General features: G+C 47.4%; 1 protein-coding gene across 2 annotated transcripts in view; it reads left to right on the top strand.

Moving 5' to 3' along the window:
- Positions 1–208: 208 nt before the first annotated feature.
- CMTR2 (cap methyltransferase 2) overlaps positions 209–27923 on the top strand; it is a 36518-nt gene continuing 8803 nt past the window's right edge. The window contains exons 1-5 of one of the 2 annotated variants that reach the window (XM_085887860.1): positions 209–448; positions 10665–10973; positions 11637–11876; positions 12119–12283; positions 19341–19556. In XM_085887860.1, the coding sequence (XP_085743986.1) occupies positions 326–448; positions 10665–10973; positions 11637–11876; positions 12119–12283; positions 19341–19556 (1053 nt within the window). In that variant the 5' untranslated portion in view covers positions 209–325. The remainder of the gene's footprint in view (positions 449–10664; positions 10974–11636; positions 11877–12118; positions 12284–19340; positions 19557–27923) is intronic. The other variant, XM_085887861.1, reaches the window with a different exon arrangement.

Below are 27923 nucleotides of genomic sequence, written 5' to 3'. Positions count from 1 at the left end.
CTCAAAATTGACCTGAAAAAAACAAACAAACAAAAGAAAACTATTATACACAGTTTACCATCCATGGTAATATAGTCGGCATGAGTAAAGCTTTATTTCATTTTTTTTTCTTAACAATATCCTTCACATTAGTATTGTATTTATTTTCATTTCTACGATTAACGTGCAGACAGACATTATAGAAGGATTAAAATGTCCGACCGGTTTCAAACGATCTCGCTGTTCGACGAACCGGAAGTAGAACGTGCTGGGTGTCCGAAACCGTGCGAGTGTTTTAAAAGGCGGTGTTCGGGTCGTTTTGTAATGTGCGAGTCGCTTCGACAACATGAATGACACGGTGGCCATAGAGGTGGAAAACCTGTTTAACAAACGGTTTTGTTTTCGTAATCCGACGACGCGTCGCTGGTTGTTACCTCGTCCACACCTGCTCTTCGCTGGATGTTCGGAGGTTCGTGACCATCGATTCACCGGCGCTTTCAATCGGCTCGTGTCTTTTAGTTTAGGTCGCTCACAATGATGCCCAGAAAGTCTAACTTAGTTACACTTAGTAACATTAACCCGTGTTTACTGGCGAAGTAAAACTGCGTTTGAAAGGAAATAACTTGGTTGATATGTGTCGTTGAAGGTCTCGACCGGAGGTCGATAACCTGCGGCTTTTTAAGGACTCGTGTTTGTGTGTTTGTACGTGTGCGTGTGTGTATGTGTGTTTGTACGTGTGTGTGTGTGTGCGTGTGTGTGTGTGTGTGTGTGTGTGTGTGTGTGTGTACGTACGTGTGTGTGTGTACGTACGTGTGTGTGTGTGTGTACGTACGTGTGTGTGTGTGTGTGTACGTACGTGTGTGTGTGTGTACGTACGTGTGTGTGTGTGAGTGTACGTACGTGTGTGTGTGTGTGTGTGTGTGTGTGTGTGTGTGTGAGTGTACGTACGTGTGTGTGTGTGTGTGTGTGTGTGAGTGTACGTACGTGTGTGTGTGTGAGTGTACGTACGTGTGTGTGTGTGAGTGTACGTACGTGTGTGTGTGTGTGTGTGTGTGTGTGTGTGAGTGTACGTACGTGTGTGTGTGTGTGTGTGTGTGTGTGTACGTACGTGTGTGTGTGTGTACGTACGTGTGTGTGTGTGTGTACGTACGTGTGTGTGTGTGTGTGTGTACGTACGTGTGTGTGTGTGTGTGTGTGTGTACGTACGTGTGTGTGTGTGTGTGTGTGTACGTACGTGTGTGTGTGTGTGTGTGTACGTACGTGTGTGTGTGTGTGTGTGTACGTACGTGTGTGTGTGTGTGTGTGTGAGTGTACGTACGTGTGTGTGTGTGTGTACGTACGTGTGTGTGTGTGTGTGTACGTACGTGTGTGTGTGTGTGTGTACGTACGTGTGTGTGTGTGTGTGTGTGTACGTACGTGTGTGTGTGTGTGTGTGTGTACGTACGTGTGTGTGTGTGTGTGTACGTACGTGTGTATGTGTGTGTGTGTGTGTGTGTGTACGTATGTGTGTGTGTGTGTGTGTGTGTGTACGTACGTGTGTGTGTGTGAGTGTACGTACGTGTGTGGGTGTGAGTGTACGTACGTGTGTGTGAGTGTACGTACGTGTATGTGTGTGTGTACGTACGTGTGTGTACGTGTGTGTACGTGTGTACGTGTGTGTGTGTGTGTGTGTGTGTGTGTGTGTGTGTGTGTGTGTGTACGTGTGTGTGTGTGTGTGTGTGTGTGTGTGTGTGTGTGTGTGTGTGTGTGTGTGTATGTACGTACGTGTGTGTGTGTGTGTGTACGTACGTGTGTGTGTGTGTGTACGTACGTGTGTGTGTGTGTGTGTACGTGTGTGTGTGTGTGTGTGTGTACGTACGTGTGTGTGTGTGTGTGTGTGTACGTACGTGTGTGTGTGTGTGTGTACGTACGTGTGTGTGTGTGAGTGTACGTACGTGTGTGTGTGTGAGTGTACGTACGTGTACGTACGTGTGTGTACGTGTGTGTACGTACGTGTGTGTACGTGTGTGTACGTGTGTACGTGTGTGTGTGTGTGTGTACTACGTGTGTGAGTGTGAGTGTGAGAGTGTACGTACGTGTGTGTGAGTGCGTAATAATACTTGAGCTCCTTGAAAATGATAAACAGGAAAATACATCCGATTATTGGCGAACTCTAAGCACGACCTACACAGAGTCCTCTACGTGGTTATTTCGGACATTTTGTCGGTAAGAGCGCTGCCTCAACCTCCAGGCTCAGTATGATATTTGAACCGCCCTTCTATAAAAGCTAGCGATGCTCTGATCCTCGCTGAGCAGGTTTAGTGAGAATCCTAATGACAGATTGAAACTGGAAGGGCACTCAGGAGAGCGCATACCTCCACCACGTAATACCTGATCCACGAGAACATATCTGGCCCAATATATATTTGAAATATCATGCTATACAGTACCATTTTCGTTTTTGGCCCCATCTCTCAATGGTGAAGAATCACTTTAGAAATTAAATAATTATCGTATCCAGATCTGGATTCGAATCTTCACCAAAATCTAAGCGAATTGTCCTTGCCACACACCCAACCTGTCCACCAAGTTTCATCCAAATCCTTCCACAACCTGTTGAGATATCATGCTTTACATTAGTTTTGGCTAATCTCTCAATGGTGAAGAATCACTTTAAAAAAAATTTTAAATTCTTGTCTCCAGATCTGGATTTTCACCAAAATGTAATCAATTCACCCTGGTCACATACCCAAAATGTCAGTCAAATTTCGTCTGAATCCGTCCATAACTCTTTGAGATACAGTGGCCTGCAAAAGTATTCTCCTCCAACTAGTAATGCCACATTTAGATGAATTACGAATTATGTAGAAACAATCTTTCCAAATGAACTTTTTTTGATTCATAACTGAAGAGATCAAACTAAACATTGTTACAGTTGAACAAGGTTACATGTTAGGAATAGAGGGTTTTCAGAGATATCGCACAATGCCGTGCGCGTCGCCATGTTGGTTGTATTCACTTCCCTGGCAGCAATAGCATCAGTTGTTCCACAATCCATCGCGTTCATCTCATTATTCTGACTTGCTGCAATGGAAGGTTGCACAATATTGTTGCGGATTCCGCGCCCGCCGGCGTGCTGACGGCCACGTAACTCGAATCGCGGCACGTCGCCCACCGGACGGACAATCCAGTCGTGACCCTCTCGGACCAACGCCGGGAACCAGTCACGGGTGGACCTTTCGGTCTCACCGCGATCGAGCCAATCAGCCCCCGCGTGGGATAGGGTTGCTCGCCAAATTCGACCTACCTAAGTACCCACGCGGAGGGTAGACCGGGCGATCGCACCTCGCCGCAGGTCGACTTCGGACACGGGCCACTTAAGCGACCCGTTCCGTACTATCAGAATAACCGAGCGGTGTTATCGTCGACCTCGACGGTTCGATTAATTATCGGGCGTATTCAGCCCACTACCAACCCTTTACGTGAAGCAAGATGGGGATTCAATAGAGGAAAAGACGAAGCGAAGCGGGAGAACAGTTCAATAATAAAGCACATTTATTCGCGGCACACGGGAAGCACACATATACAATTCCACCAAATGCACACAGAAAAGAAAAACACAATTCAATTTACACAAAAAGCAAATATAAAAGCGAAAACACAATGCAGAGCTAATACCGACTACCGAGCACACGGCAACACTTATACAATTCTACTTCACAGACGGCGCCGACAACACATACCCAAAACCAAGGAAAAGAATACCCTCAAGGATGAGGCGGGCCTGAGGCCGAGACCGGGTCGCGCCTACCCGTCTGGTGATGAGACGCGGAGCGGCGATGGCGCCCCAACCCCGCGGGCCTCGCTGGCAGTGTCTGGTAGGGGGTGGGAAAGGGGCCCCCTTGGTCGCACTATCTCAGCGCGGGGGGAAACAGGAGGGGGTTGCTGATGCTCGGGGTATAGAAGATTCTTATTGTCCCGCGACGAGCGTCTCCACCTCGGCCAGGTCGCGCTGTCGGCCTCCCTGGGTGCAGCTCCCTGCACGATGCGAGCACCCCCTCGTCTGGTGTCGCCGCCTTTCCACAGCTCCGTCCCCTCCGTTCCGACTCCAACGCACACGACGACCAGCTCCTTCTTGCCAACTCCACCGCCCGCGAAGTCTTGACTCTGTTCCCGACTCTCCTACTCTCCTACTCTCCGACTCTTCTCTGGACTGACGAACACGGTCCTTTTATCAGCCCCCTAGCTTCGCCTTTGACCCCCTCCCTTTGACCTTTCACCTCGCTCCCCATTGGCCCGAGAAAAAGTGGGCGTGAAGGCTTTTTGATCCATTTTTGAAGCACAAAATCCGTGATTTTGTACACGCTGTTCGGCGCGCGCCCTGCACGAGTCCAACACCGGTACCCACAGGCGGCGCAAGAACGGTGGCGATGCGACGGTTGCGAGGTGTGACGTGAAGGTCGTGGCGGTTGTGGTGAAGCGGCGTTGTGGTTGGTGGTTGATGTTGTGGTTGTGGTGGTAATCATGGCGGTTGGTCCAAAATAAAGATAGCAAAAGAAAAACGGCTATCCTGAAGAGTCGCAGCACGCATGAATGACATTTATTCCCACTAGACAACGGGTTTGGGCCTAACTACACATGTACTTACCGAGATACCTCACCTAAGGGACCTGAATGGTGGTTTGCGAATTTGGTAACCACAACAATATAATTGTTTGGCCTTGTTGGGTCTGGTTTACATTTTCTCGCTTGCTTAGCTTTCCAACCAAGATGGCACACTGCATTGTGGGTACTGAAGCACCTCTATACCTGCAAAAACATGTACAAATCAAAATTCACTGGTTTTAAAAGTATTCAGCCCCTTACGTCAGTACTTCGTGGAAGCACCTTTTGCAGCAATAACTGGTACGACATTTACACCATCTTTGCACATCTTTGTCCGTTCTTCACGTGAAAATTGCTCTACTTCTGCCAAGTTTGATGGGGATCGTCAATGGACTGCAGTCTTCAAGTCTCACCATAAATGCTCAATTGGGTTCAAGTCAGGACTTTGACTGGGCCACTCAAGAACATTTATTTTCTTCTTGTTCAGTCATTCCAGTGTGGATTTCGCTTTGTGCTTCGGATCATTGTCCCATTGAAATGTGAATCCCCGACCCAGCTTCATCGTCATGGTTGACTCGAGCACATCTTCAATCAAGGATTCTCCTGTACTTTACACCATCCATTGTCCCTTCTATCCTGACAAGCTTGCCAGTCCCTACTGGTGAAAAGCAGCCCCATAGCATGATGCTGCCACTATGATTCTACACAGTCGGGTGATGTGCAATGTTCAGCTTATACTAGACATAGCGCTTTGAATTTAGACAAAAAAGGAAAATTTTGGTCTCCTCTGGCCACAAAACTTTTCTCCACATGCCTGCAGTATCATTAAGATGCTTTTTCGCAAACTCCCTACCTGCTTTTAGATGAGTCTTTTTCAGTAATGCCTTCATTCTTGCTACCTGTCCATAGAGGTCAGCTTTGTGAATGGAACAGGATATTGTTTGATGAACATCTGACCCCCATCTCGGACATAGAGCCTTGCAGATCTTTCAAACTCATTGTTGGATTTCCAGTGACATTCCGAACCAGTTTCCTGCTTGCCAGGCGACTGAGTTTAGATGGGTGAACGGATCTGGGTAGAGTCTGGGTGGTATGCTACGTCTTGCACTTCTTAATGATGGATTTTATCGTACTCAAAGGGATAATGAGGGACTTTGAAATGTTCTTATAACTCTCTCCTGAACGGTGCTTCTCCACCACTTTGTCTGACTTCTTTGGAAAGTCCCTTGGTCTTCATGTCTGCCTTGTTGGTTGACTAAGTGAGTTGCACCTTAAAACTCCTTAGATAAGTTGGAGAGCTTAATTCGCTCACCTGGAATGTAGTTCTGGGGAGCTTATGGGATGGCCAATCCATCCACAAATACTTCAAACGTCTTCTCTGAAACTACACGTACGATTTCGAACAAACTTTACCACAACCTTTGTCACCCTGGATGTACCAAAGTTTGTTCATGGCATTAAGATAATCAGGCCTGAATGAGGTCTATGGGAGTTGCCCCCCAAAATAGGTATTTGCTTTCTTTTCCAAAACGACACAGACAATTCCGATGAAATTTGACCACCACCTTCATCACTCGTGATATACCAAAGTTTGTTCACTGCATTGAAAACATATCGGGGTCTCAGGGGGTGTAAGGTGGGTTGTCCCCCAAAATATGTATTTGCTCTCTTCTCTGAAACCACACACACAATTTCGTTGAAACTTGACCACAACCTTTATCATCCGTGATGTATCAAAGTTTGTGGCATTAAAAATATTTACTTTCTTGTCCATTACATATTTTGTGGGTCATCTATGCCGACCAGTTGATCCTTGGTTATCTTATCCAGGTGAGCGCCCAGGGGTATTGCCCCGATTTAAGTTAAACCACTGATTACATCGGTGGTGGAACCCATTACACTTGCTTTGTAACCTTTAAAACAAATAATATGCTCCTAAAATGATTTAGCGTTCATTAGGCAAAGGGTTTGAATATTTATGCAACTAAGAATTATCTGATTTTCTCTTTTGTTCTAACATCTGCATTTTATCTGCATTTATTGTTTTTTTTTTTTTTTTTTTTTTAGCTTTATCACTTTGGAGTAGTTTGTGAAGACTATATTAAGTTTGATTTGAAAGTGGCATGAAAATGTGAAAACTTTTGCACGTCACTGTATCCTCAGAGACAAACAGACTGGGTGAAAACATAACTTCCATCTACCTTCGGTGGTGGAGGAAATCGATGTTTGTCTCTGTCCTGTTTTATTTTTAGCTCACCTGGATCATCGTTCCAGGGAGCTTATGGGATGGCACGTCATCCGTCCATCCGTCCACAAATACTTTGAACTTCTTCTCTGAACTAAGGAAAAAATAACATTCCTTTTCTCTAGTAATTCTCTGCAGACTACTGTAGTATATCAGATTACAACTCTCATATACTATAGTTCCAGTTCTAACTGTAGAGTGGTGGTGAGGATGCATGGGGTGGACAATGTGGGTACAGAAGGAAACTCTCAGGAAGGAAAAACTGGAAATTTGGAAGCAGGGTTTGTGGGATATGCAGGTGGGTTAATGGGGGTATAAATGGTCATGGTTTTGGGTGGGGGATGATCTGAGATGGTGGTGAATAGCTGATTTGAAGAAATGGAGGGAAGAGTGAGATTGAAGAGCATGTGGAAGGTTATTGCACAGCTGGTTTAAAAAAAAAATAAAAAAATAAAAAAAAAGGATCTAATGAGTGGAGGACAGCAGTGATTCTGGATTTTTGAAATCTGGGTTATACATGCATTGCAGCTCTCAAGATATTTTGTTTTTAACCGAATTTGAAAAAATGGCTCTTCTTGGTATCTTGGTTGCTGACCCCTGGTCTTGGCATATTATTTAGAAGAAATGTAAGGTCAGTGGTTACAACGTGGAAAAAGAAAATGCAAATGGATTCTTGATTGTAATATCAACAATTTAAGTAAACTCTAAATATACAAACACTACGAAGAAACTTAACACTTTAAATATGCTTGATGTGTTCTTATAAGGTTAATCACTCAATCAGCTGCATGAAGGATGGATGGACGATCGAAGAACCCTGAATTAGTTGGAGGGGGAGTGCAGCAGGAATCCCAAAGGCGGGGAGCGGGGGTGGGGGGGGGGATGTTCGTGAATCTTTGGTGCTATTAAAACTGTTTAAGTTGGATAATGGATTTCCGTTGGTGACACATATTTTGGACAACATACTGTTACGGTTGTGGAAATTCGCATTACACCATAAAGGGTCCTCAGGTGAGATATATCGATGTTCATGTGTCGTTAGCCCAAACCCGTTGTATAGAGGGAATATGTGTGATTCATCCGGGCTGCGACGCTTTGAGTTAGCCATTTTTCTTTCTCTATTGTTATTTTGGACCATTAAGCCACCAACAACTCAAACACCACCACCTTTGCCTCTTTACCTCCACAACTCCATCCCGCAAACATCACTTCACCGCCATTCCCAAACGACGCCTGCCAACCACCAAACCACCACAGCAAACCCCCCACCACCTTCGCCTTTCTCCTTCCACAACCATCGACCCCACACCACCAGTCAACACCAAACGTCGTGCTGTCCAGGGCCCGTTCGGTAATTGATGCCGAACGCATCGAGCCGCGGGTATGAATGCGTTCCTCTCGGGGAGAAATTCAGATCAGGATGGGTTCACGCCCCTTTTTCTCCGTCCAATGGGCGAGCGTCGGCCGGTATGGCCCCGCCTCCAAGCGCGATGAATGTGGATTCTTCACGGGAGAGAATTCGGATCAAAAGAGGCCCACGCCCCTTTTTGCCACACCAATGGCTGAACAGAGGGTGGCGTGGCCCCGCCTCCAATCGCGTTTTGATCCTAATATTTGCATATAGGCTCCTCCTCCAGTCTATAAAGACGCGAGCACAAGGTGACTTGCGCGGCTGGTCGGGGCGAGTGAAGACGGGAGTTCGGGTCGAGTGAAGACGGGCGGCTGGTCGAGTGAAGACGGAGGTCGTCATCGAGGTTGCAGTGTGGGGGTCGCCCGTCTCCTCGTTGGTGCCATCTCGTCGCGGGATTCGAGCCAGCCAGCCATTCCCCTCGCTCAACCCTGAACATCAACAATTCCCCCCCCCCTCCCCATCCGCGCTGAGATAGTGCCAGTGGCCCCGTTTATTCCCCACCCTAATCTTGGTGCCGACCCAACCGTGCTGGCGCGGAGCATGCCGGAGAGGGCTCACCAACCACGCCAGGGGCACGGAGTCGGGGCACAGCTGCGCGGACATTGCGGCTTGCCCGCCATCGCGTCACGAGGACGCAGGTAAGACCTTGTCGGTCTCGTGGACCTGGCCGCTCCTCCAGGCTCCGCACACATTTGGTCCACGGACATGTTTGCCTCCTTGCCTGTGAGGGTGGCTTTCGTTTCCTTTGCTTTTTGAATGAATGATGTGGCGCCAAGTCCCGACAAGTATAATTGTTTAAGTGTTGTAAATAATTATAGTCGGTAGTAGTGCTTTTGCTTGTGTTTGCTTGCTTGACTGTTATATGTGCATTACTGAATGGCTGTGAATATGTGCTTGTGTGTGTGAAATAAATGTGCATTGTGTGAACTGTTTCCCGTTTCGTTGCGTCCTTTTTCTCCCCTTCTTGAAAGCTCCATCTTGCATCACGTAAGGGATTGATAGTGGGTTTAAAACACCCGGTAAATAATCTGAACCGTCGAGGTCGATGATAACTCCGCTCGGTTATCCCTGCAGCACGGAACGAGCCGCTTAAGCGGTTCGTGTCCGGAGTCGACCTGCTGCGTGGTACAACTCCTCGGTACGCTACTCGCGCGGGTACTTCGGTATATCGACATTCGGCGATTCTCCCTATTTCGTGCGGGTAGAATGCGGACTGGGTTGTGGTGATGTTAAACCCCCACCTGTGGCTAACTCCTTGGCAGTAGTTCCAAGAGGATCACAACTGAATTGTCCGTTCCGGTGGGCGACGTGTCGCGATTTGAGTTACGTGGCCGATCGCACGCCGGACGGGCCAGAATTCGTAACAATACAAACAACAGCAAATAATACTTCCACCTCTGCTAGACAAGAAAACTTGTACAGGAGGTGGATCGAACCCATCAAGTCTCGTTGTTGAAAATCGAGTGATTGAGGTCATTGTACAAGATCTTTATGAGCCATTGCAGATTGAGGTTGTTGATGATTATATTGGTCATGAAACTGGTAAGCATTCAGATTTTAAAGAATATTATTTAAAGAGCATGAAAATTGCACTGGGAGGTCAGGTCTGAGTCCACCATTTTCCTGTGGATAACAATGTTAAACCATCATTCCATTCTATGCGTTCCATCGTATGCAACATGTGAATGCTGGTTTGCATCGTTGCTGGGCCCATGGCTGTGCCGCTCGTACAGTGCCCCGTGTATTTGTTCAGGGTTCTGGTGACAACTCGCCTCTTCGCAAAAGATCCGCGTGGGATATTTTAACGTCCACCAACACCCCAGTCGTGACAGACAGGTGACAGGTTTTAGCTGGCTTGAGATTCGAATCCACGCTAGACAGCTCAGGCGAGTGCGCATACCTTTAACTATGTTAATCTGCTTTTCTCCCAGCTCCTCTTAAGCAACCGATGTCAGACATATATATATATATGTATATATATATATGTATATATATATATGTATATATATATATGTATATATATATATGTATATATATATATATGTATATATATATATATATATATATATATATATATATATATATATATATATATATATTCCAAACTAACTTGAGCAGAGGTCAATATTTAAGTGGTAACAAAATGTTTGCAATTTATTTGATCATAATACTCGTAATGCATTTTAACCGAAATTGTTGATTTAAATGTTGGCAAGAAATTGGGCCTATTTAGAGTATTAAAAAGTCGCAGTTCACATACTAGGTAGGTGTACACACCTGAAGGCCCAAAAAATGATACTTCCGTTCATTTAATTGAAGTTAAGGTTAAGAAGGTTGATGGAAGAGTCGACTGTGCAGTTGTGTGCTTCATAAATAAAAGTGTTTCTGTACATTCTTTATCCAATTTGTTTTCTCTTGAAACCTCACATTCCCACGTTCCTACAGCCTGATCCAGAGCTGGTCGCCCTCAAATCGCAGCTCAACATCGTCAAAGGAAAACTTAGCAACATCCCACTTACACAATGGCACGAGCACACAACCCGTACAAACCGAGCTGGCCTTGTTGTCGGTTCAACACGGCGCACTGCCTTCGCTGAGCTCTGCACGCAAGCATGGTGCAAGTTCCATGAATTGCTCACATTTCCTCTGCTGCCAGAAAATGCAATCGCTTTTGGACATTTTCACTCTGTGCACCTGTGCGAGGCCCCAGGTGCCTTCGTGGCAAGCCTCAACCACTACTTGAGCACGCATCAGGTGCCTTTTCAGTTTGTAAAACAAGCACGTTAAGTTCTATTATGTTAATGTCTATTTTGTATCATAATGGGCTGAGCCGTATGCACACTCGCCTCTAAGCTGTCTCGCCTCGATTTGAATTCCGACCCAGCTATAAACTGTCATCCCAGTGTTTCACAGGCAGGGCGATTTGTCCAATGTGTGTGCCATTCCTCGGATGGATGTTAATTGGTCATCCTGTCTGCCAGCATTTGTTGGTGGACGTTAAAGATCCCATGGGGTCCTTTGCAAAGACTTGGTGAGCTATCGCCAAAACAATGGCCTGCCCTAACCAGCAGAGGGCACCCCATCATCGACACAGCTGTGTCCACAGCCATTGATGCCACCCCGCAGCCTTGTGCTGCATACAAACGAATATTTATCATAATGTATATATGTATCTTGTTCATTATGTTTGGTTCCATCCATTATGCTCCATGAAGAATCCTCATCTTCTTCTGCATTTATTTATTTTGAGCAAAAATGAGTCCTGCAGACAGGCAAACATCAAACCCTGGGCTGTACCTTGATTATGATTATTATTATTATTCTTATTCTTTTTCAATCAATTTTCTTATTCCTCAAATGCCCTTGATAAGCTCTGAAACAGCTAATCCTCTGGACTGTACATATTTTCCACCTCAGGTTCCTTGTGACTGGCTTTGGCTCGCCACCACGCTAAATCCTTTCCATGAAGCCAACTCATGTGGGCAGATGATTGCTGACAGCCGGTTGTTGCTGCATACACTTCCAAACTGGGATTTTGGACTGGATGATACGGGTAATCTCATGCATCGAAATAATCTGTCTGCTCTGCAGCGGCGGGTCCGCAACTACTTGGGTCCAGTCCACCTTGTAACAGCAGATGGCAGCTTTGATTGCCAGGTGTGCATATCCCAGTGTTAGTTTCAATGTACAATATTCTTCTACTTCTTTATTGGTTCCACACAATGATTAGGATGTAATGAACATATTAACATGGTGTGGAGGATTTTAAATCTCTCAGGTCGCAGGTTTTTTTTTTCTCAATGTAATGCTTATTGGTTTTTCTTTGTGTACTTGAGGCTAAGCTAAGAAACAATTAGCACTGCTTCTTGTTGAGTTCCTGATATTCTCTTGTGATGTAGGCCAATCCTGGTGAGCAGGAGGTCAGTGTAGCCTCACTCATCTGCTGCGAAGCGGTTGCTGCTCTCAGCATTCTTCATGAAGGTGGTTCTCTTGTTCTCAAAGCCTTCACCTTTTTTGAACGATCTTCAGCCAGTTTACTTTACCTCCTCGCCTGTGTGTTCGAGGTATTTAATCCAGTTTGCATCATGCAATATATTTTTTTTTCATGCAAAGTTTCAGTGTGAAGAACAAAGTTCACAGTTGAAGGTTAATTTCATTGAGTTTTATTTACCTGTTGGCCCAAACCTTTCCCCCATTTGTGATACGAGTGTTGTTGCATGGACATCACAGAGCTTGTAAGTCCAAATCCTGCTGAAGACTGCGCTTTTAAGGGCTTTCGATGCTAAGCTTCTGGAACCCGTGGATTCTCAGAAAAAAAAATTGCCGTCATTATCGGATTGTCACTAAAAACCCAACTGTCTCATAATTAATGAGCTTCAAGGAGGAATATGTCTGGCTTGCCCAAGTCTACATTTGGTACATGTCCATTCATTGTTGTCGACTCTTAAATGCTCTCATTGTCATCTTGTTATGGGCACTAAAATATGTGACTGGTTACCCCCCTCCCCTCTGCTTGAAGTGTACTGCAAGTGGTATCAAATGGTGTGCCTGCTGCAAAGTGAGGGTGCAGAGTTGGGGTTTTGGCCCTCGGTATCATTATTGCACATTACTACTTTGTTATATCCCCAAAACATATCTTGCATGTGAGCTAAAAGCCAAATGTATTGTTATGGAACTGGGGTTCGAGTTTCGCCATGAGGGGAAGGGCTCAAGTGAGTTCCTCCTGAACACCTGGTCCTGGGGCCACTGAGCATAGATAACTCCACACTCCAGTGGGTTGCTAAGCAACCACAAGTGCAAATTGGTACTGCCAATCCGGCAGGGTTACACACTTCGCGTGATAACTTGCGTGTGGCCGGCTGCGCTAAGGGGGTCTCGTGCCCTCGATGCGTACTCTAATGAACTCGTAAGAACAGGTGCAGCCAAGCGGAGCTGTAAGTTTGCACCGGCTAATCAGAGCAAATTACGTGGGGCACAACTTCCTGGATAAACTGCGTATGGACTTTTCTGGACCAATAGGGAAAAGACGCTACGTTCTGGGTACATTTATAACACGAAGCAAAAGGACGTGCAAATATTTACAAAGAACAATAAAAGACGCATTGAAAAACTATACTGATATAAAGAACTTCTACAAACTTAACTTTTTACAAAGACAGGTGCTATCAGAAACATATCCCGAGGAAAGTTGGAGGGCAAATAAAAATGAGAGCAGACGCAGTGTTTGTGACCTCTGTTTTACCTGGCACAGCCGATGGACCAATGCTTTTCAGTCGCTTGGGAGAGGGAGGAGGAGGAGGAGGAAAACTGTGGATGTCTGGGTGCGTGGTCAGAGTAGGTGAAAAATGAGGTGCAGTGAAATGCAGATGAGGTGCAGAGAAGACAAATGGAAAAGAGGTGTGTGTCTTTGAGGTCACTCCAAAAAGAACATTTGTCAGAACTTGTGCTCGCTAATTGCTCTTTTGCGTCCACAGCAGACAAGATGGGAAACGAAGAAGAAGTATGTGTAAGGAAGTCTGTAAGTGGAACTGCAAATGGTCTGATAACTGTGATCAGGCTGGCGCTTGGTTCGCTCACCCATCCAGCACTCTGCTCCGCCTGCTCCATTCCCCAAGCTCCGTCCACCTGTTCAGCTCCGCCTTCCACCCCGTACGCTAACAAAGCCAAAAGCGTCTTTCTCTCCCCCTCACAGGGTATTTTATAGTCTTTCGCGAGGGAGGAGCCTAAAGGCATATCAAGATGAGCGGTAGGCATTTTGATTCGTCCCAATTGGTGCACAAATGCTTCCCCTCGTTTTGGCCCCGCCCATGTGTGGACTCTGTACCGGAAATGACGTCATTTGTTCCTGCACCTCGCCACGGGAAGGAGCTCCAAGGTTAATGGGTGAAGGTATCTGGTGGCTGTCTCTAGCTACGAACATGAGCTGGACACCAAATGGGAGCCGTAATTGAGCAGAGCGCTGAGGTCATCTATGTGATGTTAAACAGATTCTAGTGCACACTTGCACTTCAAACTACACGCCAAAACGTCCCGAGCACAAGCATCTCCAGTGGTACGTGATTTCCATTGTTCCCAGATATCTCCACAATGCAGTGATGGTGACTGGTTGTAGCGGTGGTGTGGTGGTGAGTTATGGCGAGGTGGTTGGGGCACTGTAGCTGTTGTGGCAGTTAGTGGTGAAGGTAAGCAATCTTGGACTGATGTAATTTTTGTGAAGGCGTTGTGGTCCGAGTACGGTGAAGGTCTGAGGTGAGCGTCTGTTTGGTAATGGTGAGAGGTTTGAATGTGGAATGGCATGTGTATGCAAATGAAGCTGCCTGTTGCTATGGTCTGCATGTTTGTGTGCTGGAGAAGGTCGTGTGTGAAGTCATGTCAAATAAGTAAAGGATAAAGAGTTAAGAACTGGGGAAAAAGACCTGTCTAAAAGCCCATGCAATGCTTTTTGTCCCATAAACCCACTAGACATAAGGGAAGGGCTATCCAATCCGAGTACTTATGAAATCACTGTCTCGGGACCACTGTATGTTGTCTGCCATTGCCTGGGGGGAGTGCCAGCTTCGCAGAACCGCAACAGTATTTAACGTGATAATTAACCAATGTAATTGTGGTGACATCTATATATTACTAAAACTCCCATCTTGTATATATTGTTGCGAATTCACGCCCGCCGGCGTGCGATCGGCCACGTAACTCGAATTGCGGCACGTCGCCCACCGGATGGACAATTCAGTCGTGACCCTCTCGGAACAACGCCGGGAGCTAGTCACGGGTGGGTCTTTCGACCTCACCACAATCGTGCCAATCGGCCACCCGCGTAGGATAGGGTTGTTCGCCAAACTCGACCTACCTAAGTACCTACGCGGATGATTAATCGGGCGATCATACCTCGCCGCAGGTCGACTTCGGACACGAACCGCTTAAGCGGTTCGTTCCGTACTGCAGAGATAACCGAGCGGAGTTATCGTCGACCTCGACGGTTCAGATTAGTTACCGGGAACTTACACCCACTACCAATCTCTTACGCGATGCAGGATGGAGAGTCAATAAAAGGAAAGGAGACGAAGCAGAGTGGGAACAGTTCAACAAGCAAGCATTTTATTGCGCGACACATGGACACAAAGCAAGCACGTATATTCAGTCACAGTAATAATAATAAAAGGCACGTATTCAAGCACAGAAAGAAACAGTAAAAAAGAGATACTACCGACTAAGACCGACACACGGCAACACTTACACAGTTTTACTTAACAGACGATGCCACCACAAGCATTTACACCAAAAGCAAAGGAAAAAGAAAGCCACCCTCATAGGCGAGGAGGCAGACATGTCCGTAGACCAAATGGATGTGGATCCTGGAGGATCGGCCAGGTCCACGAGACCGGGGAGGTCTTACCCGCGTCCTCTTGACGCGATGGCGGGCAAGCCGCAATGTTCATGCCGCTGCGCCCCGACTCCGTGCCCTGGCGTGGTCGGCAAGTCCTTGCCGGCGGTCCCTTTGGCACCACGTTTAGGGTGGGGGAGGAATGGGGGCCCCTCAGCACTATCTCAGCGCGAGTTGGGGGGGGGGAATCGTTGATGCTCAGGGAGAGGGGTATGGCTGGCTGGCCTGGATCCCGCGACGAGTCGAGCGACCCCCACACCGCAACCTCTTCGCTGTCCGCCGTCTTCCCTGTAACTCCTCCGCAACTTCTCTCCAAGCTCAACTTCACCCTCTTTTAATTCCACACTCCCGCGCGCGAGTCGCCTTGTGCTCGTATCTTTATAGATCTCAGGAGGAGCCGATTTGCGGATCAAAACGCGATTGGAGGCGGGGCCACGCCACCCTCTGTTCAGCCATTGATCGGGCAAAAAGGGGCGTGAACCTTCCCTTGATCCGCATATTTGCATGAACGGTTTTGCAAGCCGCCTCGCGTTCGCCCATTGGACGGAGGGGAAGTGGGCGTGAAGCATTTTGGATCCGAATTTTCCCCTCGGAAAGGCCGCCATTCGCGCTCGCGGCTCGGTGCGTTTGGCACCAATCGCCGAATGGGCCCTAGACAGCCCGACGTTCAGTGTTCACAGGTGGTGCGGTTGTTGGTTGTGAAGGTGGTGGAGGGTTTTCTGTGGTGGTTTGGTGGTTATGGTGTCGTTTGGGAATGGCGGTGAAGCGATGTTTTGCGGGATGGAGTTGTGAAGGTAAAGGTAGCGGCTGTTTGCATTGTTGGCGGCTTTATGGTTGAAAATAACAATCGAGAAAGAAAAAATGGCTAACTGAAGGATCGCAGCCCGAATGGATCACATAAATTCCCTCTATACAACGGGTGTGGGCTAACTACACATCGACTTATCAAGATATCTCACCTGAGGACTCTTTATGGTGTAATGCGAATTTCCACAACCGTAGCAATATGTATGTATGTATGTATGTTTGTATGTACGTATTGTTGCGAATTCGTGCCCGCCAGCATGCGATCGGCCACGTAACTCGAATCGCGACCGCGTCGCCCACCGGACGGACAATTCAGTCGTGACCCTCCTGGGACTACCGCCAGAAACCAGTCACTGGGGGGGGGGGGGGGTTAACCCCACCACCACCCAGTCCTCAGTCCACCTGCGCGAGATAGTGTAAATCACCGAAAGTCGATATACCTATGGTACTCGCACGGGTAATCTGCCGAGGGATGGGACCACGCCACAGGCCGACTCCGGACACGAACCGCTTAAGCGGTTCGTTCCGTATTACAGGGATAACCGAGCTGAGTTATCGTCGGCCTTGACGGTTCCGATTAATTACCCGGATGTTGAAACCCACTACGAATCCCTTACGTGATGCAAGATGGAGATTCAATTAAAGGAAAAGATGAAGCAAAACGCGGAACAATGGGACAAGCACATTTATTCACGGAAGGCACGTATATTACAATAAAACAAAGGAACAAAAGCAATACACGTATACGTTTATGTAAAGAAAAACACAAGCAAAGAACCAACGCAGATCTGCAACCGAATATGACTTACACAGCAACACTTAAACAGTTCTACTTCCCAAGACTGGTGCCACACACACACACACATTTACGCAGAACCCCAAAAGAAAAGGAAGTCGCGACTTCCCTGAGAGCGTCGAGTCCCTGGCGACCGTAACTCAGCTTCCTTCCGGCGTGGTCCACTGGCTCGTGCCGCGCGCCTGCACGTGTCTTCCGCCCGATAGCTCGGACGAACGAACATAACCTCCGACCAGGAACGATCACCACAACTCTCCACAATTCCCCTTCAGGGCAAGGGAAGAGGAAAGGGAACGACGTTCTCGTCGACCTTCACGCCCACACCTTTTGTCAATCGCTTGAACGAACCAAGAGCCTCTAGCTTCCAACTCTCCACACCCACGCCTTTTGTCAATCGCTTGAACGAACCAAGAGCCTCCCGCTTCCAACTCTCCACACCCACGCCTTTTGTAGGGGCCGGCTCCGCCCCTTTGCCCCGCCCCATTTCTGTCTCCACCTCCCTTCTGGAAGCTTCCCAAAAAGGGGCGTGCCCTCGCGTTCCCCCCTCCCCGCACCGTGCGGGGTACGGGGAAAGTTAGTTTTGGCTCGGGGCCAGGGAATCATTCCCCCAAAATCAGGCCCCCACCTTTTTCACCTTTGACCCCTGGCTCAAATCGCACCTCCCCCATGCCAAAGCGCGGCGTTTTAGGCGGGAGATATTTAAGCGGGAGTTGCTGTTGCCACTCCGCTCCTTTCATCCGTCCCACGGAGATCGTGACCGTACGGTGCTCGTTGAATGGCGAGTGGCTAAGATGGTGGTAACGTTGTTGTGGAAGTTGGCGTCGTGGTGTGAATGGCGTGATTGTTGAGATGTTGGTTGTGGCGATGTTCGTTGTTGTTCTTGCACCAAAATAACGACAGCAAAAGAAAAACGGCTAACTGAAGAATCGCAGCCCGAATGGATCACATATATTCCCTCTAAACAACGGGTTTGGGCTAACTACACATGAACTTACCGATATATCTTACCTGAGGACCCTTTATGGTGTATTGCGAATTTCCACAACCGTAACTCTATGTTCCTGAAATACAGCCAAAACGGTACAGGATAGCGTAAAAATTTTAGTGCCGCCTTACTCACCATTCTCCTTTGGTGTGCAGTATCAAGTTTCGTTAAAATCGGGCAACAAAATAATAATTAAAAAATCAATTCCCGATTCAGCCAAGTACTCTTCGGGAGAATTTGATCAATGCAAACAACCTCAGCGGTATAGTTCGCTGGAGCTATCTTTTTTCTTTTGAAATGATTTTTTTTTTATCAGCCGCTGTCACAACGGGAACCCAACGGGTTCACGGGTTGTCTAGTTCCTCATAAAGTCTAATCTCAGAGCAGTGAAGGATGCTTGTGCAATTATACCATTCACATTACACTTTATTTTATTTATCAGTTCTAAGGCTCATAGTGGAGCTGCCACACATGCATCTCACACACTTGGATGTACAGTCAAATACATGAGACGCAATATAGGACTAAGATGAGACAAATATAGCCACGAAGCTCAGGGGAAGTGCTGCCACTTCCCAGGGTACTCTGGGTACCAGCGACGCCACAACAATGGCACCACCTTTCTCACCGCACGCAGCGGGGCATTCCGAAAGGAGGAATTTCCTCCCCCCATGGATGCCAACCTGTGGGGATTATCTGTGCTCTTGACGTTTTAAATCCCGCACGTCAAGCAATGGGACAGCACGTACCATTTTAAAAGTCTTTGGTATGATTCAGTGGGGGTTTGAACTGCTGACCTCCCAGACTCTGAGCGGACGCTCCAACCATTATGCGACCACGTCTGGTAAGAAGACACCCCTTAATCAAAGCAGTTGATGCTTCAGGAGTGTTTGGCATGATTTACAATATATATAAAGGCTACGAGATGCCTCATCTGCTTCGTTTGGAAGTGAACTGAGGTTGGATAACTTTGTGTTGAGTGTGCTGCCAACTTAGATACGTTGAACTAAAACAGCAACGGAAAAATATTGAAAACTTTAAAATAAAACAGAATGTGATAGATATTTACTTGCTTCTTAAAATCCCTTTCGAGTCATTGTTGTTTTGCTTGCTCATTCTCCTTTTCGGCCCAATCCTTGCGTCCAATCCAAGGAGCTCTATGTTGTCAAGCCAGGAACAAGCAAGGCCGGGAATTCGGAGGTTTATGTGGTTGCTCTGAGGCTGCATCGCTCGAAGCATCTTTCCAGTCTTCTCCACCTCATTTTGTGTCATTATGGCCCATCCATCAGCAGTGTGCCTTTGTTCCCGGCCTCTGCTCTACCACCCTCATTTACCCAGCAGCTGCACGAGTGCTGCCGTTATTTTCTGGTACAGTGCCATGGGTTATAGTATATGTGTATGTATGTGTATATATATATATATATATATATATATATATATATATATATATATATATGTATATATATATATATATATATATATATATATATATATATATATATATAAATGTATGACTTGTTAAAAATCCTTATCTGCAAATAATATTGTTATCCTCATGACTGGGCAAGTGTAACAAACTGTAAATGTATTTGCAGCCCACGTGTTTGTTTTTCTTTTTTAAGTCAAAGGTTGGTGTGCACGGCTTAAAGTACCACGGGCATGTTTTATAACTTGGGCAGTAAACGGTGTCAATCAATCTTAAGTGCAGTTCGTTTACCTGGCACATCCAAGTAGAGCAATGCAGCCACAGTTACCAAGGCTCGTGGAAGAACAGGATGACATGGGGGCAATGGATGAACTTGTAAATGGAATACAGTGGGACAACAACAAAGAGATGCACAACAACTCAAAGCGAGGAAATGTAGGGGAAAGTTGAGAATCGGATATCGGTGGGTGTTGTGAAGCTCATTTGTGGAAATGGAAGTGGTCATTAATTGGTTGTGGTTGGCAGGCTTAACATCCTGTCTGGAAAAGCTTGAGAAAATATATTTGGGAACACAGTTCTTCAGGCGAGAAGAGAGTGGTATAAAATAATGGAAGTGAGTGCTGAGTTTGGAATTGGGGAGGGTAACAAAGAAAGTGTTTCTGTGAGAGCAAGTGTGACCAGGAGGGGCAGACATTGGTTGAAGAGGGGAGATGGCAGGAAAAACAAGACCAGAGTAGAGCCAGTAATGAACTGCCTACACTGAGGAAGAAACAGACCATGAGATTCAGATTCTTGACTCGATATTCCAGGGCCTCATGGGAATCGAGATGAGAAGCAGAAGCGCACTACACTGTGGGGAGACCTATTCCATGACATTCCAGATGAATGCTTTGTACATCATTATAAGCTGAGGAGGGCAGAGGAAAAACATTTCCCTGTGGAGAATGCCGAGTCGGCGGCTGGCTTTGGAGGCCAATTTGGAGATGTTATCTGTGAGTCAGCTTACATCTGATGGACCGAGGAGCTCAAGAAACTATACCTCTCCCAGAGGTTGACCACATTAATAAATTGATGGGATTGCTTGTTGGTCTTTTAAGAGGGACAAAATGAGAACAGATTTGTCATTCCTTATGGAGGTTTAAATAACATAACATCCTCCCGAAGAGTTTTTATTCACCTGTTCATTGCTATGTACTTATTATTAATTATTAATTATAATAAGTCCATTATAATGGACTGCAATTGGACTAGCTGAGTAAAAGCAATCATCGTTGTCCATCCATCTTTGGTGATGGAGGTATTATGTTTTCACTCCTGTCTGTTCGTTTGTCTGTTTGTCTGTCTGTGAGCAGGATATCTCAAACGTTATGGACAGATTCTGGCGAAACTTTGTGGACAAGGGGGGGTGTGTGAAAAGGATGAATTGATTTGATTTTGGTGAAGATCCGGATCCTGATCCGGACATGAGAATTTTAAAATTTCTCTTCACCATTGAGAGATCAGACCAAAAATATGTAGTATGATATTTCAAAAAGTTATGGACAGGTTGTGACAACTTGGTGGATGAGTTGGGTAGGTGACAAGAACAAGCTGATTAGTTTTGTTTAAAGGTCCAGATGCAGATCTGGCCCATCATTGGGCTACAAAACGTAAACTGTTCAGCATGGTGGAGGTATGCTCTCTACAGAGTGCCTTTTTAGTTGTTGTAGCCTCTACGTCATGTGGTTGACAATCCAATGGACCTAAGCTGTCTGGCACCGTCAGCTGGCTGCTCCCAGATATCTTTTGTGGAGGGAAAGTTAAAAGGAGCTATATCCTTGACTAGAAGGAGGAGAACGTGGCAGGCCGGAGTATCTGCAGATCTCGGTAAAAAGATGAGCTTAGTTCTCCAGAAGCACGGCTTTGCACCATCGCCTGGGCCCACCAATATATAGAGACGTCTGTCCATCCACAAATACTTTCAACTTCTTCTCTGAAACTACACGTACAGTTTCGATGAAACTTTAACACAACATTCATCACTGTATGTACCAAATTTTGTTCATGGTATTAAAAAATCGGGCCCAAAGGGCGTCTACGGGAGTTGCTCCCCAAAATCGGTATTTGCTTTCTTCTCAGAAACTACACATGCAATTCTGATGAAACTTCATCACAACCTTTATCACCGATGATGTACCAAAGTTTGTTCATTATATAAGAAAAATCGGGCTCCAAGAGGGTGGAAGGGGGGGTTGCCCACCAAAATATGTATTTGCTTTCTTCTCCAAAACTAAACACAATTCTGATGAAACCTTACCACAACCTTCATCGGAAGAGAGTTTGGTGAGCAGGGCAGAGTTCCAGACCGTGTCCAAAGCATGCGATATGTCTTTGGGATATGACTCTGATTTCATGTCCGGCATCGAGGACCTCCATCCATTGATGGAGAGCAGAAGCAACATATCCAGGGTAGAATGACGTGGTCTGAAACCAAATTGATGATCAGAAATCAGGCCATTGGAGAAGAGGAAGGATTTAATGTCTGAAGCGATGATGGATTCCATAACCTTGCTGATGATTGGGGGAAGGCTGATTGGTCTGTAGTTGCAAGGATCTGCTTTTGCACCTTTTTATGCAGGGCAGTAATGTTTGCTGATTTCCCAGCAGATGGCAGATGACCTTGAGCAAATGAGAGGGTGAATAAGACAGAGAGAGGGTGAGCAAGAGCAGAGGAGCAGGTTTTTAGGACATGGGAGGAGCTGTTAGGGCAGGAGGAAGGGGAGAACAACTGAAGATGAGAGGGGATAAAGCTGTGCATGAGGGAAAGCAAGTTTCTTTGAAAGAATTCTCAGGATGAGTTGATGTTGGAGAAAGTAACGATGGGAGACCAGTCTCGAAGTTTGATGGCTGCTTGGAGATCCTGCGAGTCAGCCTCATTGAAATGCCAGACTCGATGGTGCTGAGGTGGTTCTCTGATAACAGCCAGAGAGATGTCCACTATGACAAGCACATGGTCAGAAGAACCATTAGAGCGGAGGAAGAATAGCGGATATTTTTCAGGGAAATTTGTCAAAATCAGATCCAGAAGAGATGGAGTACCATTGTCAGGAAGTTGATCCAGGTCGGGAAGTTGACCGATTGAGTCAGTCACAATGAGTTCCAGAAGTATTTGGCTGAAGTGCCATGACAGGTGAGAGAGGTACTCACACCCAGCCAACTGGCATAATGACAATTGAAGCCACCACATATGAGGAAGCGAGAGTTCGGATGAGAGGATGGAAGTTGGTCCATGTTTTCGGATAGTGAGGTGTAAATGGAGTCATCACTGTTTGGTGGACGGTCCAGTACACATATAAACATGAGGTGGGAGTGGAGGGAAGCTGTAGCGAGAGGTATTCCTGGAGGTGTGGGAGAGTGAGGGCAGTGCATGGAGTGTGAGGAATAGAGTCTTTGATGAAGACAGCAACTCCTCCGTCAGGACAAGGCTCAGGTCTGTCATACCGAAGGAGGGAGTAACCAGGGAGAGATACTTGGGAGTCAGGGATGTCTTAAGGGAGGAAAGTTTCTGTTCGGCAGATTGTCTGGTTTGTCAGTGGCAACCTGTATGGAAAGATCTGTAAGGTTTGAGCGAAGGTCCCGGATATTTGAGGTCCACACTGTTAATGAAGAGGGAGGGGGGAGGTTTTGGATACAGGGGATGGGAGGGGAAGGGGAGGGAAGGACAAGAGAGGAGGGGGGGAGGTAAGGAGAGTTGTTGAAAGAGTGTGGGGGATTGCAGAAGAGCTTGGGGAGGGGGCCGGATGAAGCGGAGAAGAGGCTCTGTGGTGCTGGGGTATGGGGTGGTGGGGGGGGAGGCAAGAGAGGGGGCAGAAGGCAGTTGAGGATTTGAGGAGGTGGAGTGATGAGATGGAGGTGAGAGGGCAGGGGAAGGAGGCAGCTTTGTGGATGTGAGGGGGGGAAACTTTGAGAAGGGGGATTGAGGGAGGTGAATGGTGGGAGAAAGATGAGAGGGAAGCTTGGTGGGAGAAGAATGTGATGGTTGCTTTGAGAGGGAGGGGTGAGAGAGGTGAGTTGGCACTGAAGTTGGAAAAAAAGAATGGTTGATGGAAAGTGAACACTCATAGCAAACTTAAAAAAAATATATATTTAGGTCAGAAATGTTACAAGACATTTCTTCATGGATGCAAATAGGTGAATTAAGAGAATGGAGAGAAGAAATGCTGTAACAGTTAGAGTTTTTTAGACAAGGTATGAAGGAAAGGTCTAATTGAGAGCAGTCTGTTGAAATATAAAAAGAGTAGTGAATTATGATACAGTAATGTGAACCACATGTGTGAAAGAGGAAGATGAAGCATTATAAGAGATCGTTATTATTATCATTTTTTTTGAGGGAGAGAGAGACAGAGACAGTTTTTTTTCATCAGATTTGATAAAGGAAAGGTTGAAGAAAAAAATCGTGAAGTGTATGGTGAATTTGGATCGGTAAACGCGGAGAGTGGAAACAGATCATGTGGTTACGGGAGGTGTATAGTCAAAAGTAAATTTATTAATTAATTTATTTTAAATAAGGATTGCGTAACATTCGGAAAATGAAAGATTGAAGTAAAATCGTGGAGGTGTCTGGTGAATTCGGAACGGTAAACACAGAGTGAAGCCGATGAAACGTATCAGGAAGAGGATAGAGAGACGTGTGGTTTCAGGAGCTGTATCGCTAGAACGGATAAAAGGAAAATTATTTTTTGATGGATTTTTGAAGATTCGGGAATCAGAAGTTGTAGGAAGAAGTCGTGAAGGTAATGGTGAGACTGGGTCAGCTCAAGTAGTATAAAGATTGTGTGCCAGCAGAAGGAGGAAGAAGAAGAAGAAGGATTGGGAAAAAAATAATCCAGAGGTATTTACTTTCTTCTCCGTTACATATTTTGTGGGTCATCCATGCCTACCAATGGTTTCCTGGTTATCTTATCCAGCCATGACAAGGTGAGCGTGCACCCAGGGGTATTTGTCCCTATGTTTATTTTTTGCGAGTGGTTGACCATCCTGTTTCTTGCCAAGTCACGGTTTGAGATGTTAAATATCGTGTGGTATTTAATCATGCTTTGTTGTGGAATCGAATGTCTTTATGCACTCAGTTAATCGGAAAACTACTGAAAATTGAGTAGGTCAGAAAAACCCGAACATTTCATCATTTTGGATAAAAAATAAACTCGAATGGTGAATGCTTGAGTTATTATCAAATCAGCATTATTATTCCTTGTTCCAGCACTGTCTTGCTCATACTTCTGGAATTTCCTTTTTCATGACGATCTGATCGATGTTTCACTGTTATTTTAAATAATTGTATTGTGTTAATAAGGATTACTTTTGCAAATTTGGTGGAAAACTTGACTCCCTGCCTATTTGAATGCTTCATCACCTTCATCTGCAACCTTCATCAAGTTATTCATATCTCATTCCAACCTTCCTTTCTCCCTCCTGCTGAATTCTCTCTCCACCTCTCCACCTCTCGACCTACCTCTCTCTCTCTCTCTCGACCTCTCTCTCGACCTCTCTCTCGACCTCTCTCTCGACCTCTCTCTCGACCTCTCTCTCGACCTCTCTCTCGACCTCTCTCTCTCGACCTCTCTCTCTCGACCTCTCTCTCTCGACCTCTCTCTCTCGACCTCTCTCTCTCGACCTCTCTCTCTCGACCTCTCTCTCTCGACCTCTCTCTCTCGACCTCTCTCTCTCGACCTCTCTCTCTCGACCTCTCTCTCTCTCTCGACCTCTCTCTCTCTCTCTCGACCTCTCTCTCTCTCTCTCGACCTCTCTCTCTCTCGACCTCTCTCTCTCTCGACCTCTCTCTCTCTCTCGACCTCTCTCTCTCTCTCTCGACCTCTCTCTCTCTCTCGACCTCTCTCGACCTCTCTCGACCTCTCTCGACCTCTCTCGACCTCTCTCGACCTCTCTCGACCTCTCTCGACCTCTCTCGACCTCTCTCGACCTCTCTCGACCTCTCGACCTCTCTCGACCTCTCGACCTCTCTCGACCTCTCGACCTCTCTCGACCTCTCGACCTCTCTCGACCTCTCGACCTCTCTCGACCTCTCGACCTCTCTCGACCTCTCGACCTCTCTCGACCTCTCGACCTCTCTCGACCTCTCGACCTCTCTCGACCTCTCGACCTCTCTCGACCTCTCGACCTCTCTCTCTCTCTCTCGACCTCTCTCTCTCTCTCTCTCTCGACCTCTCTCTCTCTCTCTCTCTCGACCTCTCTCTCTCTCTCTCTCTCGACCTCTCTCTCTCTCTCGACCTCTGTCTCTCTCTCTCGACCTCTCTCTCTCTCTCTCTCGACCTCTCTCTCTCTCTCTCGACCTCTCTCTCTCTCTCTCGACCTCTCTCTCTCTCTCTCGACCTCTCTCTCTCTCTCTCGACCTCTCTCTCTCTCTCTCGACCTCTCTCTCTCTCTCTCGACCTCTCTCTCTCTCTCTCGACCTCTCTCTCTCTCTCTCGACCTCTCTCTCTCTCTCTCTCGACCTCTCTCTCTCTCTCTCGACCTCTCTCTCTCTCTCTCGACCTCTCTCTCTCTCTCTCGACCTCTCTCTCTCTCTCTCGACCCCTCTCTCTCTCTCTCTCTCGACCTCTCTCTCTCTCTCTCTCTCTCGACCTCTCTCTCTCTCTCTCTCTCTCGACCTCTCTCTCTCTCTCTCTCTCTCGACCTCTCTCTCTCTCTCGACCTCTCTCTCTCTCTCGACCTCTCTCTCTCTCTCGACCTCTCTCTCTCTCTCTCGACCTCTCTCTCTCTCTCGACCTCTCTCTCTCTCTCTCTCGACCTCTCTCTCTCTCTCGACCTCTCTCTCTCTCTCTCGACCTCTCTCTCTCTCTCTCGACCTCTCTCTCTCTCTCTCGCCCACTCTCTCTCTCTCTCGCCCTCTCTCTCTCTCTCTCGACCTCTCTCTCTCTCTCTCTCGACCTCTCTCTCTCTCTCTCTCGACCTCTCTCTCTCTCTCTCTCGACCTCGACCTCTCTCTCTCTCGACCTCGACCTCGACCTCTCTCTCTCTCGACCTCGACCTCTCTCTCTCTCGACCTCGACCTCTCTCTCTCTCGACCTCGACCTCTCTCTCTCTCGACCTCGACCTCTCTCTCTCTCGACCTCGACCTCTCTCTCTCTCGACCTCGACCTCTCTCTCTCGACCTCGACCTCTCTCTCTCGACCTCGACCTCTCTCTCTCGACCTCGACCTCTCTCTCTCGACCTCGACCTCTCTCTCTCGACCTCGACCTCTCTCTCTCGACCTCGACCTCTCTCTCTCGACCTCGACCTCTCTCTCTCGACCTCGACCTCTCTCTCTCGACCTCGACCTCTCTCTCTCGACCTCGACCTCTCTCTCTCGACCTCGACCTCTCTCTCTCGACCTCGACCTCTCTCTCTCGACCTCGACCTCTCTCTCTCGACCTCGACCTCTCTCTCTCGACCTCGACCTCTCTCTCTCGACCTCGACCTCTCTCTCTCGACCTCGACCTCTCTCTCTCTCGACCTCGACCTCGATCTCTCTCGACCTCGACCTCGATCTCTCTCGACCTCGACCTCGATCTCTCTCGACCTCGACCTCTATCTCTCTCGACCTCGACCTCTATCTCTCTCGACCTCGACCTCTATCTCTCTCGACCTCGACCTCTATCTCTCTCGACCTCGACCTCTATCTCTCTCGACCTCGACCTCGATCTCTCGACCTCGACCTCGATCTCTCGACCTCGACCTCGATCTCTCGACCTCGACCTCGATCTCTCGACCTCGACCTCTCTCGACCTCGACCTCGACCTCGACCTCTCTCGACCTCGACCTCGACCTCGACCTCTCTCGACCTCGACCTCGACCTCGACCTCTCTCGACCTCGACCTCGACCTCGACCCCTCTCGACCTCGACCTCGACCTCGACCTCTCTCGACCTCGACCTCGACCTCGACCTCTCTCGACCTCGACCTCGACCTCTCTCTCTCTCGACCTCGACCTCGACCTCTCTCTCTCTCGACCTCGACCTCGACCTCTCTCTCGACCTCGACCTCGACCTCGACCTCTCTCTCGACCTCGACCTCGACCTCTCTCTCGACCTCGACCTCGACCTCGACCTCGACCTCGACCTCGACCTCGACCTCTCTCTCGACCTCGACCTCTCTCTCTCTCGACCTCGACCTCTCTCTCTCTCTCTCTCGACCTCTCTCTCTCTCTCTCTCTCGACCTCTCTCTCTCTCTCTCTCGACCTCTCTCTCTCTCTCGACCTCTCTCTCTCTCTCTCGACCTCTCTCTCTCTCTCTCGACCTCTCTCTCTCTCTCTCTCGACCTCTCTCTCTCT

Source organism: Eptatretus burgeri, chromosome 7 (genome assembly GCF_056783735.1).
Source record: "Eptatretus burgeri isolate ZD-2024b chromosome 7, Ebu_testis_v1, whole genome shotgun sequence".
NCBI classification, from domain to species: domain Eukaryota; kingdom Metazoa; phylum Chordata; class Myxini; order Myxiniformes; family Myxinidae; genus Eptatretus; species Eptatretus burgeri.
The sequence above is the reverse complement of the archived record's forward strand: the minus strand, read 5'-3'. Positions and strand labels throughout refer to the sequence as shown.